The sequence below is a fragment of the Paramormyrops kingsleyae genome, chromosome 19 (genome assembly GCF_048594095.1).
Source record: "Paramormyrops kingsleyae isolate MSU_618 chromosome 19, PKINGS_0.4, whole genome shotgun sequence".
NCBI lineage: Eukaryota > Metazoa > Chordata > Actinopteri > Osteoglossiformes > Mormyridae > Paramormyrops > Paramormyrops kingsleyae.
Genome location: NC_132815.1, coordinates 17718944 through 17731151, shown reverse-complemented (window position 1 = coordinate 17731151; position 12208 = coordinate 17718944). Strand labels below are relative to the sequence as shown.

Below are 12208 nucleotides of genomic sequence, written 5' to 3'. Positions count from 1 at the left end.
CCACCAGCTAGCCCATTCCAATGCTGCGCAAAACGTTTCCCTGTTTATATAAACTTACCTGCATATCACATCTCCCTGTCACAATCAGGATATATATATATCACCTCACATAACTTCTTTGATGTACATTTTCAAACAAATTTGCCTTAAAATTGTATTTTAGATACAATTATTTAAACACTAAAAACTCCATTTACTGTTCTTTCCCCCTCATGTTACCGGCTATGTTATCGCCACCTATCGACAGACAACCGAAAAATCAACATTTTAATCCTGCGGTTCCAAAAACTTCAGGTGGTGACGCCCTTTTGCGATTTCAGTAATTACACCCCACCTCCAGTTTATATTATGCGGAAAAACTTGTACATTAAACTTAAATTTATACATCCTGTTCAGATACATTTACATGGATTACTTTATCTGTATGTTTAAAGGCTAAAATGATCTCTGTAGGATTCACTATAATTTTGCTTCATGTAGGACTTACCCAGCTACAAGTTTGGAGCCAAGTGCCTCATTGTTCATCCAAACTGCAAGTATGACACCAAGTGCACCAAGACCGATTGCCCCTCCACCCATGTCAGTTGGAGAGGGCCTACCGCCCCACCCCACCGAGTCCTCCTGAGTTTCACATTTTCCCTTTTTGCCTGTTCTGCATTTATTAAGTGTCACAGTGTGACGTTGGTGATGAGAAGCACGACCCAGAATGCAGCCTGCAGTGCAGGGAAACAAACACGACCATAAATGATAAACAATGACAGATCTAAGGACTTTTGAACTATGAGGCAGTTAAATTCAAAGGAAAGAAGCGAGAAACAGAAGACAGCTGGGGCAATTACTCAGAGGGGCAGGAAGGAGAGGTAAGGCAAACCCACCCTGGGCCACAACAGGGAGGAAACAGGACGAGGAAGATGGCCAAGGCAGGCAGAACGTGACTTATAATCAGGTGGTGTCCTTGCATATTGCACTGTATCTCGCAGTTTCTGAGTACCAGTCCAAACCTTTTACTTTGATTCCCCAGCCTGGTTATTTTATGAAAAAGCAGCATGTTGCATCCTAAAGTCCCTTTGATTTACTGAATCTGGCTGGATGTTTCCAGACAAACCCACATATCATGCTACAGAATCTGCTGCAGCATCATGGCAGAGACAGAACATGGCTCACAGGACCTGCATTCCTCATTCAGCCACAGCGGTCTGCTGAGGCCACAGAGACATTTGAGTTGTTTACTTGATCAAGCTGACTTGTTCACTAAGCCCATGACACTGAAGTTTGTCCTCAAGTAGTGATGCTCAGCACTATTTCATCACTAAAGACCCTGTCAGGGTTGGTGCTGTCCTACTCTGCCCAGCGTGTCATCTTCCCGTTTGGCCAGCAGGTGTCACTGGCTATCCTGTCCTCCTTCCTGTCTCTTGCCCTTCAGCCCCAGTGTTTCTAAGTCCCTAGTATGTTTTCCCAGTTTCTGGGGTTGCCACATAGCTAAGTTGGTTGAGTGTTTGATTTTGAGACTGTTACTGTTTGGTTACTGTTCAAGGCTGACCAGAGGCCAGAGTTATCTGTCATTTCATATTTTTTTGGTTTTCTGTCTCCATTGTGGTTATTTTACATTTGTTTCCCTGTCTTAAGTTTGTCATGCTTGTGTCCTGTTCTCTTCTAGTCCTGTTTGTATTTTCCTTCCTTGTTATCTTAGTGTGGTCTTCCCAGTTTGTGTTTTCTAGGTTTGATGCATAACTCCAGGTTCAGTTAATTGTTCCATCTGTTGCTCGTTGTCCTATGTCCTCTGTGATTGGTCGATTGTCTGATGGTCCACACCTTGCCCCCCTCATTAGCCTGGTTGCCTATTGTGTCTGTCCCTGTTTGGTTCTTTAGTCTGTCATTGTCTGATCAGTTAGTATGTGTTTGTTGTTCTGTGTGTTTGTGTTGAGGTTACTTTATTGAATTCTTATTTTCCCCCTTTTGTTCTGACCTCTCGCAGTGTTATTTTGTGCCTAACCCTGGGTTTTTCTTTGCGCTCATCGGCTTGGATGTGCCTGGACCCTGGGTGGTTCATCTCATCGCACATGTGGTGGTCATGCTAACAGTAAAAGGTGGTCCATACCCTTGCATGCATGAATGTCAGGGCCTTTGAGATGGAAGTGTTGGAATCTGTAGATACCTTAAATTCTATAAATCTTTTATGGAGATCTTAAGGAGACCTCTGTCACTCACACTGATAGGGCAGAGTCATTATGGTGTTAATTTTGCTGTCTTGTGTGACATCTAACCCTCAAACTGCAGAGTTCCTGTTTCATCAACTTCCTCAGAAGGATATACACTTAGTCACTCTTTCCATCAGCTCCGATAAGGTAAATAAGTACGTTTTGTTATATAATCTAATTTAGTCATCTACTGTTTGGAAAAAGGAAACATTCTAAATATGTTGTGTTTATGAAAGAAAAAATTGTTATAGATCAACATGTACGTTTAGTTATTTGTAATTTAAGGTAACTTGAGAAAAATAGCTTTAATAAGGTGAGGAGTATTTTAGAGGTTTTTGGAGTATTCCTAAAGTACGCATGCAACGTTTTAGTCAGAATAGCCTGTTCACCATTTAGTAGTAAAACCTTAATCAACATCCATATTGGGAAGCAGTAGTAACTTTACTGAAACAGACTTGAGAGCAGGGACGGATTACGGACCGGGCCAGCGGGGCCGCTGCCCAGGGGCCCTTGGGGTGCAGGGGGCCCGTGGGGCCCCTAGCCCAAAACAATTTGCAACGCTTATCAACAATGTATTTTCGTTTGTCTATTTTAGAGGGCCTACATTCTTTGATCCTCTGCCTACAAGGGCCCCTGACCCTATAGGGCCTCTGATGGAAACATGGAGGGAGGGCATTTGGCTGCCAAGGGCCCTTGAATTGTGGTGGTGGTGCTGCTGGTGGTGGTGGTGGTGGGGGCCCTCGCGAACGTTTTGCCCAGGGGCCCACACAACCCATAATCCGTCCCTGCTTGAGAGTATATACATAGTGGACAGAAACATAGAAAAGAAATAATTACAAGCATTGCCCGCATAAAAAGTTTTATGAAAAGGAAAATATAAGTCAAATAAAACAAGTTTGGATAGAATATGTTACAGTGCATGTCTGACATCCTATTAACTGGTCCTGTGGTGTTGGCATAGTGAAATTCTAGGCTGTCTTTAAATGCACTAGTTAACAGTTTCATCCCAAGAAACAGCAGTATCCCTTGTCGTAAGAATGCCTCAAAATTTCTCTGCTGTTTTAACTGCTAGAGAAGGATACATTGATCAATCAAATAGTGAACATACTGTGCATTTATTTGTTAGCAAAGAATATTGAGTGAATTTTTACTAAATGTTGAGTAAGATGCAAATGTAGAAAATCTGTGTGTATGCATATAAACAACATACTTTAGTTATATAATCTGCTTTAGTCTTCTACTGTTTGTAAGAGATACAAAACATAACTTTAGTTTGAAAAAGGAAACATTCTAATAATGCCTTGGGCCAGTTGTATTTATGAAAAAAGGTCAACAGATCAACACGTACGTTTAGTTATATGTAATTTAAGGTAGCTTGAGAAAAAAAGCTTTGTTTAATAAGGTGAGGCGTAATTTAGAGTTTTTGGGGTATTCCTAAAGCAGGGCTCCAGGCTAGCTTTTCGCACTGGTTGCCCTCGTTCGTTTCATTTAGGTGCAGCCAAATTTCCTCAGCATCTTTAGCGCCACGATGATGCATTTTAAGGGGGACCTTTTTGTCATTTCCCAGACGCAGGCACCGCTGTATCCCATTATAAACTTAAAACTAGCTACATCAAAAGCATTGGGGTGGTTAGCAAACCCTATACAGACTATTTACAATCTGTTGAAACTGTTACATGCATGCAAATACGTGTGCATATTTATCTCGAATTGAAAATCTCTCACCAGCCAGCTGACCAACGTTAGCAGGCCTGGTGCTGCTCCCAGATACTAGATATAGAAAAAGCTTCGGTTTGCCGCCGCCTGACGCTGAAATGCTGCGGGGCGGGGGCGGCGAGGGGGGGCACTCTGGTGGTTACACACTTGTCATAAGACAGAATGTTTCCGTTCTTATCTCACCACTGGGCCAATGAGCAAGACCCTTAACCCCAGTTTCTCCAGGACTGGCTGCCCCTACTGTCTCCCCTATACTGGTTCCATGAGGTGGCCTCCTGGGATGTGTTTCCAGCTGTCCTTAAGGAGGTCCTGCATATACAGTATATGCTGAGCACTTATACTGATCAAACTCCTCCAAAGGCATTCCTATTGAGTTTAGGTCAGATGGCCAGGTCACCTGCGACAATATCGCTCTGCTTTGTAGGCAGCATCATAACGTGTGTGTGTCGATTTTGTTTATATTACGTTGTGGGGACCACAAGGTCTATCTGCACATGAAGTTGGTCCACCAGCAATATTTCATTAATGATGCTGGTCCACCAACACCCAAACACACAGCATTTTTTTTTTTTTGTTTTGTTTGTTTTTCTGATTTGGTTTTGGAACAGGAAATTCCAAGAAAGAACGACACGCGGATTATAAACGGCCGTTTAAAAAAGGTGTGTTTATTATTTTAAAATCGTTTACATCTGCTTGATAATGTAACCAACATGTTTTATTAGATTGTAGCCCATTATTAGCTCGAATCCATTTAAATCTAAAGCCAAATCCCTAATATCGATTTATTAACGTAATAATAATTATACGGTCTTGCAGGTTAAGCAATTAAACGTGTTGCTACCAAACTACATATACGCGGTTATAATAAATACAATATATCTCTATCGAGTTACATGTACTATCTAGTAAAACATGACGATTATACTATCAAGCTAATTGTAAACGATTTTGTAGTTTTTATAGTAAAAACATACCATTCCATATCCTTTGTAAACGTATATATAGTTTAAATAGTTTGTGGGTGGCGCGGGAGGTAGTGCTATCGTTCGGCAACCAGGTTCAAGCCCTGGTTCCTCCTGACCCCATCAAAGTGTCCTTGAGCAAGACACTGAACCCCACATTGCTCCCGGTGTGCAGGTTGGCGCCTTGCATGTATGAATGTGAGTGTGGATGGGTGAATGTGAGGCATGTATTGTAAAGCGCTTTGAGTACTCGTAGGAGTAGAAAAGCACTATATAAATGCAGTCCAGTTACCATTTAAGAAACACTGGTCTGAAGTGGCGAAGACCCACCCCTTCTCTGCCTCTGATTGCCTCTGTCCCTGAAGAGAACTCGGATAGACTTGCGACATGTTAGGGGCACCAGTGCAAGCAAGGGAAAAACATAATCGTTTCCCACAGATTTGGTCACAATTTCCTGCTTAGCCTTTAGCAGTAAAACGTTAATCAACATCCATACTGGGAAGCTGCAGTAAATGAACTGGATACCGACTTGAGAGTATATAGATACTGGATAGAAACGAAATAATTACACACATTGCCTGCATAAAATAAGTTCACAAAAACGGTTTGAATGCCTGGTTTGACAAAAGCCTGATACTTTCATGGGAGATAGTTAAAGAAATGGCATTTATTGGGTCATTTAACTAATTGCTATTAAGTTAACAGTTGAAAATATTTTTGTTACCGCCAAACCAAGCACACAAACAAGTATTCAAAACACAGAGTTAGCAGTTCAAAAACAGAATGCATGTGTAGCACATCGAGGTGTCATTAATGTGATCTTGGAGTGTTTTTACTGAGTGTCAAGACACAGCGTTGCAGTTCCTGGAAGCCCTAAGCTTATTGTGTGATCGGTGCCTGAATGTTGCACCTCAATGTGTTGCCTGCACATGCAATCAATAGAAGCAGTTTAGTCTTGCTTATTCTTGCCAATATGTTATGTTCACAAAAAATTACCACCTTAAATCTGTTTAGCTTTGAAGTGAAACATAAGCATGATGTGATTACATGTTACTTTGGAGGGAATAATTGTAGCGCTCAGGTTAGATTTATAAAATTAATCTGAAATAGTTTGATTTTTCTTTTTAATGACCCCATTAGAGAGGGGACCGTCAGAGAGCTAACTTTCTTTCAAACATAGTTAGCAGTAAAACTTTAATCAGCATCTATACTGGGAGGCTGCTGTAACTGACACAGACTTGAGAGTATATAGATACTGGACGGCATAAAAATAAGTTCACAAGAATGGTTTGAATGTCCGTTCTGGCAAAAAAAAAAAATACTTTGATGGGAGATAAAGAAATGGTTTTTCATAGTAGTTAACAGTTACAAATATTAGTTAGCAAAATTAGCAGCACAAACAAATGACGCATGCTGAGCAGTATGGCCCAGTATATTCTGTATGTGTTAATATGTTTTGGTGTAATTCATATAGAAATATTAAGCTTTATAGTTAAAATCTGCATCTGCACTATTTATGTGAATTTATTTGAATTTACATGGGCCCGACCAGGCATAATCCGAAAGAGGCACGCAGGACTGTCCCCAGGTGGGCCCACCACCCGCAAGGGGAATGTCAGGGGTTCGGTGCTTTATAGATCGGGTGGCGGCCAAGGGAGGCCCTGGCAGTCCGATCCCCGGCTGACAAAACTGGCTTTCGGGACATGGAATGTCACCTCTCTGGTGGGGAAGGAGCCTGAGCTTGTGCGTGAGGTTGAGAGGTATCGACTAGATATAGTCGGGCTAACCTCAACACATAGCTTGGGTTCTGGAACCAATCTCCTGGAGAGGGGCTGGACGCTCTTTTCTTCTGGAGTTGTGGCGGGTGATCGATGCCGGGCTGGGGCGGGGCAACTGGTGGCCCCACAGCTCGGTGCATTAACAACGGAGTTTACCCCGGTGAACGAGAGGGCTGTTTCCCTGCGCCTTCGGGTCGGGGATAGGTCTCTGACTGTCATCTGCGCTTATGCGCCGAATGTTGGTTCAGAGTACCCTGCCATCTTGGATTCCCTTAGTGGTATGCTGGTTGGCATGACATGAGGGGATTCCATCGTTTTGCTGGGCGACACTCACGTGGGCAATGACAGTGTGACCTGGAAGGGGGTGATTGGGAGGAACGGCCTCCCTGATCTGAACCCGAGTGGTGTTCTGCTATTGGACTTCTGTGCAATAATAATAATTATTAATAATAATAATACATGGTTTGACCATAACGAACACCATGTCCATAAGTGGACATGGTACGAACATGTCCGGGGCTACAGGTCGATGATCGATTTCATAATCGTAAAATCTGATCTGCGGCCTTCCGTCTTGGACACTCGGGTAAAGAGAGGGGCAGAGCTGTCAACTGATCACCACCTGGTGATGAGTTGGCTCAGGTGGTGGGGGAGGAAGCCGGTCAGACCTGGTAGGCCCAAGCGCATAGTGAGGGTCTGCTGGGAACGTCTGGCAGAGGAGGGTGTCCAGTTTGGTGGCCTCAGGATTGCCATCGCTGCTTTTTGCAGACGATGTCGTCCTGTTGGCTTCATCTGCTGGGGATCTCCAGCGTGCTCTGGGGCGGTTCACAGCCTTGTGCAAAGCGGCAAGGATGAGGATTGGCACCTCCAAGTCCGAGACCATGGTTCTCAGCCGGAAAAAAACTGTAATAGAGATGTATAGCGAATATGCTTGACCAATTATGACAACTGGTTCAACCATTTTGCATTGCGTGACTTATATAATGAACTAATGCCTAGATGTTTTGGGAGGTAAGACTATTCAACAGAGTACCGGTATAATACATATTGACCAATTGAAAATGTAGCAATTAGCAGATGATTGTACATAATCATTTGTATGACTGTGCCAAAGCATTTGTAATTTGACCAAATGAATGAATGCATTTACGATGTGCACAAGGGACACAATGATGTGGAGGTTGTACTTCAAATTTGAATTTCATTCCTGCATCCCGTCTTCAAGCACAATTTAACTTCAATTCAATCTGATTCTCGTCTAATCTGCCATTCTCAATTCCAGTCTTCCTGGTGCACAACCATGCCGCTGCACTTCTCTGCGGCTGAGAGCGTCATGACTGCGGCTGAGAGATTTATTTTCATTGGCTGCCTGCTGCAAGGTGAGACAAGGGGCACAGATTGTATAATTACACTATTTAACATCCCGAAATTAGGGGTCCAATCTATAAACCTCTAATTTATATACAGCATCAACTTCTTATGAACTGGCTTTCTTATTAGTTCTATTCAGAATACATGGTTTCTCTGTGGAGAAACTGAATGAATGTAAGTACAATGTTAATGTGCATATTAATATACATGAACTCACATGTGTCTTCTAGTGCAAATATACAGTAGGACATCTTTGTATGATTGACTATAGACAGATTGTGACAGTATGATGTCTGAATTGTAGGTGGTCTGTGCAGTACCTGGTCAGTCCAGATGCCTCAGTCTATACAAGCCCTGAATGGATCCTGTGTGCTGATTCCCTGCACATTCCAGATTCCATCTGCAAAAAATAAACATCTAATAAACCCAGCTGGAATATGGTGGACAAAGAAGAGAGGGTCGTCTGATAAAAGACAATTGGAAAAAAAAGATAATTGGAATATAATTGGAAAATTATCTGAGAAGAACTGCACCACAGTCCTGAACAGGATTAGTAAGACATGGACTGGTGATTATTCATTTAGCATTGAAGGCAATAACCACACCAAGAACAAGTTAAAAGAGAAGGTGAAAATTAATGTAGAAGGTATGTCATCTACCTTAAATTTAGTGTTGAACATTATTTTTCTGTATATTGTTATAATGGAAACAGATTTCCATAATTGTGAATCCATGTTTGTCATTATCAATGGATGTGCCGATGTGCTTGTGTCCCGATATCTGTGCTCAAATAAGCAAAGTAAACAAACAAACATATATTTGCTATAACTGTTCAGAGCAGTGGTTGTGGGGTGCTGCTTGTCCCTAATCCCAGGACAGCCCCCCCCAGATGTGTGTGATATAATGTCATATGAATCACGTGACTCTTTGTCTCTGTCTTCCAGACTCCCCACCCAGCCCCCAGGTCACCATAAACAAGGACATGGTGAGGGAGGGGGACTCTGTGACTCTGACCTGCTCGGCTCCAGCTCCCTGTCCATCACTCCCCCCGACTCTGTCATGGACCCCCAGGCTGAGTGACAGTGTCACTGTATTTCAGGAGAATGATGATCACACTAAACATGCATCTTCTGTTATGAACTTTACTGCCTCACATCTCCTCCATAAGCAGGAAGTCAAATGTACAGCAGTTTACAGGCTCCAAACAGTCAACAGTGAGAGGACATCCCACACAAATGTAACTCTAAAGGTTCAGTGTAAGGCCATTTTGAGCATTTTTTGTCGTATTTCTTTAAACTGTATGAATCCCCTAATGAAGTTAAAGCCAATCTGATTTAAGCATCCCAAGGTTTTCCGTGACATGTTACTTTTATATTCCCACAGACTCCCCCAAAAACATTTTGGTCTTAATTGGAAAAGATGGGAGTCTAACCTGCATCAGTGATGCCAACCCAGCAGTGAACAATTACACTTGGTATAAAGTGAGTGGGGGTGAAATCAAAGTTGTTTCATACACACAGAGCCTCACCTCTAATATCACTGAGGTCAGTGGACAGTATTACTGTCAGGCTCAGAATGAACACGGCCTACAGAATTCAAGCACCGTGCAGCTCCACTGTGATCGTAAGTATCATTTCATATCGCTTTCAAAATAATGATGTTCTATTGAATTTATGGTCATTTTTCTAATTGTTTGACACGTGCAAACATACAGGTCAAATCTATAACTATACCCAACAGCTACAAAACCTGGGCCTGTATCATGAAGTGAGATTTGTTCTTTAGCTAGATAACTTGCTGGATTAAGGTTCCCTAGTTAAAATGGATTTTTTTCTTTGTTCATTTACATTTACCCCAAATGACCTTAAATCCGGCAAGTTATCTTGCTAGCCCAGAATTCCAGCTTCTGATACAGGGCCCTGGTCAACCATTAGAGAAGTTTACCAGTACAAAGTGACTGAGGTTGGCATGAACATTGACACATAGTAACTGGAACAGTCTTTTGTATAAGTACATCATAGTTGGACACATATATTTCTAATTTGGATGGGATGCCGTAGGTATGTCGATAAGTCTTCACAAATCCTTTGCCAGAATTTGTTGACCGGTGCACAGTACCAGAAAGCATGTAGGTAATTATCTGGTGCGTCCTTCTTACAAGTTACGCATATGTCAGTATTTCTGATACCTATCTGGAACATCCTCTGCCCTTTGTAGTGCGTTCTGTGTAAGATTTTGTACTGTGAGTTCTGATTCATTCGAAAGGTATTCAAGCAAATTTGCCTTCAGAAGTACGTGTCTGGGTTGATGAGTAAATCCCTTTCTGATCTTTAAGTTCCGTGTGGGGGCTTCCTGTAATATAATGGACACACCATCTGTTTGCTGTACAGCAGTAAAGGCTCCACCCACTTGGATGGCCGCTGCTGCAGGGGCGGCTGGGATGATGCTGACGTGCATCTTAATGCAGATTCTTCTCAAGTGAGTGTCTGGACCTCAATCTTACCTGATTAGAACGGTAATGATGTAATCAATCTGGTCCTGATTACATCATCATTTCCAGAAAATGCTGCCCCAGTGAGAATCACAGCAGTAAGATACGAGTCACTGAAGAATTAACACCGATAAATTTGGTGAGTCTCTCTCATCTCAGCCCTCTGTGCCTTACTGACATTGCTGCCCTTCATTTTAACTATATAAAATATAAAAAATCACATTTTAAAGCTTAACAGGCACCTATTTTCTTTTCTTATTTATACTTATTAAATATACATACCAGACTTCTGAGAGTGGAAATGAGACTCCAGTTGTCCACCATGACAGAGGCAGTGAATGGGGAACAGGAACCACTCAGGGGAGCTCACAGAGCACTCTGTATGGAAACATCAACCGCAGTGTTGGTGTGATGTCTGAGGTCCAAGAGGAACAGGAGCAGTGTACTATAAGGGGTATGACTGGTAAGAGGAAGAAAACCCGACAGCCTGAGAGTAGAGATGTGTCTGGGCGTGGCTTCAGAAGCCAGGATTCTACAGATTCCCAAAAGAGGAAATATGAGTCAGGTACCGAACAAGAGACCATGGAGGACAAGAAGATCTCAACGCTGGATGATCAGCTGAAGACACCTGAACCAAAAGAGGAAGCAACGTATAATAACATCTGCCATCAACTGTGCACCAAAGGTCCAGATAAGAGGTCTGCTACAGTGGAAGCTTCTCCTGAGGGTCCACAGGACCATCATGGCATTGCTTTTTACCCACTGATCTCTGACGAAACGGGAACCAATGAGAGCGAGTATGCAGTGGTGAGAAAGGTCCGTAGTTTTTAGCAGAAAGTCCATCCCTGAAGGACTAAGGCACAAGTGTAGCTAGAATGAACCGTAATTCTTACTGTATGCATTCTGAATACTAATATTGTAATGGGGGGAAAAGCTATTGTGTCTTTCATAGAAATTCTGAAGAAATTTGCCCCATTTACAAAATACAGACGCTTCTCTACTTACGAACTTTCAATTTACGAACTTTCAGACATACGACCGAACAGGACTGTAAGTTTAAATTGTGTTCCTTGGGCACCCGTTTCCTGTCCACAACATCTTTTTTTTTTCTGTACACCAGTTCCACCTAGTACGACTTCTGGCCACTACTCCCACCTTGCAGCAGTGTAGTGTGCGTACTCCCAGCATCCTAGTTCTTTGTACTTGCGTATACCCTTAAAATTATGTTGAATAATGACTTACGGACATTTCAAGTTGGGAACGGCCCTTCGGAACGTATCTCATTTGTAAGTAGAGGAGCGTCTGTATATTTTTACTTTTCTGTTGGTTGACTTTCATGGTGGCTCTGAGGCAAGGGCTCTGTGCTGGCAGTCGGAAGGTTACTGGTTTGAATCCCATGAATTGCAATTGCTTTGTTCTGGGTATGATGTTAATCTGCATCCTGTCCTGGAAGCTGGTTTTCCAACTTTCAGGGAAAATTTGAGGGTTGGTGGTAGAATTGGCCCCTGGTAAAAACTCACACTCTTCCATTCCATTCAATCTAGTGTGGTGCTGAGGTATCACCTGCTGCATGGCTGCACTTGGGTTCTCATCCCTGAAGTGGTTTGCCGCCTGGAGGGTGTGGCAGCATGTGCTCCTTACCCCCCCCCCCCCCCCCCCCCCCCCTCTTATTTTGCAGTACATGTTCTAGTT

At 42.7% G+C, this 12208-nt stretch overlaps 1 protein-coding gene across 1 annotated transcript; it reads left to right on the top strand.

Annotated features, from left to right (window-relative positions):
* The first annotated feature begins 2281 nt into the window (after nt 1-2281).
* On the top strand, nt 2282-12175 carry LOC111837383 (sialic acid-binding Ig-like lectin 13). The gene is made up of 8 exons (XM_023799404.2): nt 2282-2345; nt 7937-8033; nt 8330-8671; nt 8970-9281; nt 9409-9648; nt 10416-10503; nt 10586-10655; nt 10802-12175. Exons 2-8 carry the CDS (start codon nt 7955-7957, stop codon nt 11345-11347), a joined length of 1677 nt encoding a protein of 558 aa, XP_023655172.1. The 5' UTR covers nt 2282-2345; nt 7937-7954; the 3' UTR covers nt 11348-12175.
* Nucleotides 12176-12208: the final 33 nt, after the last annotated feature.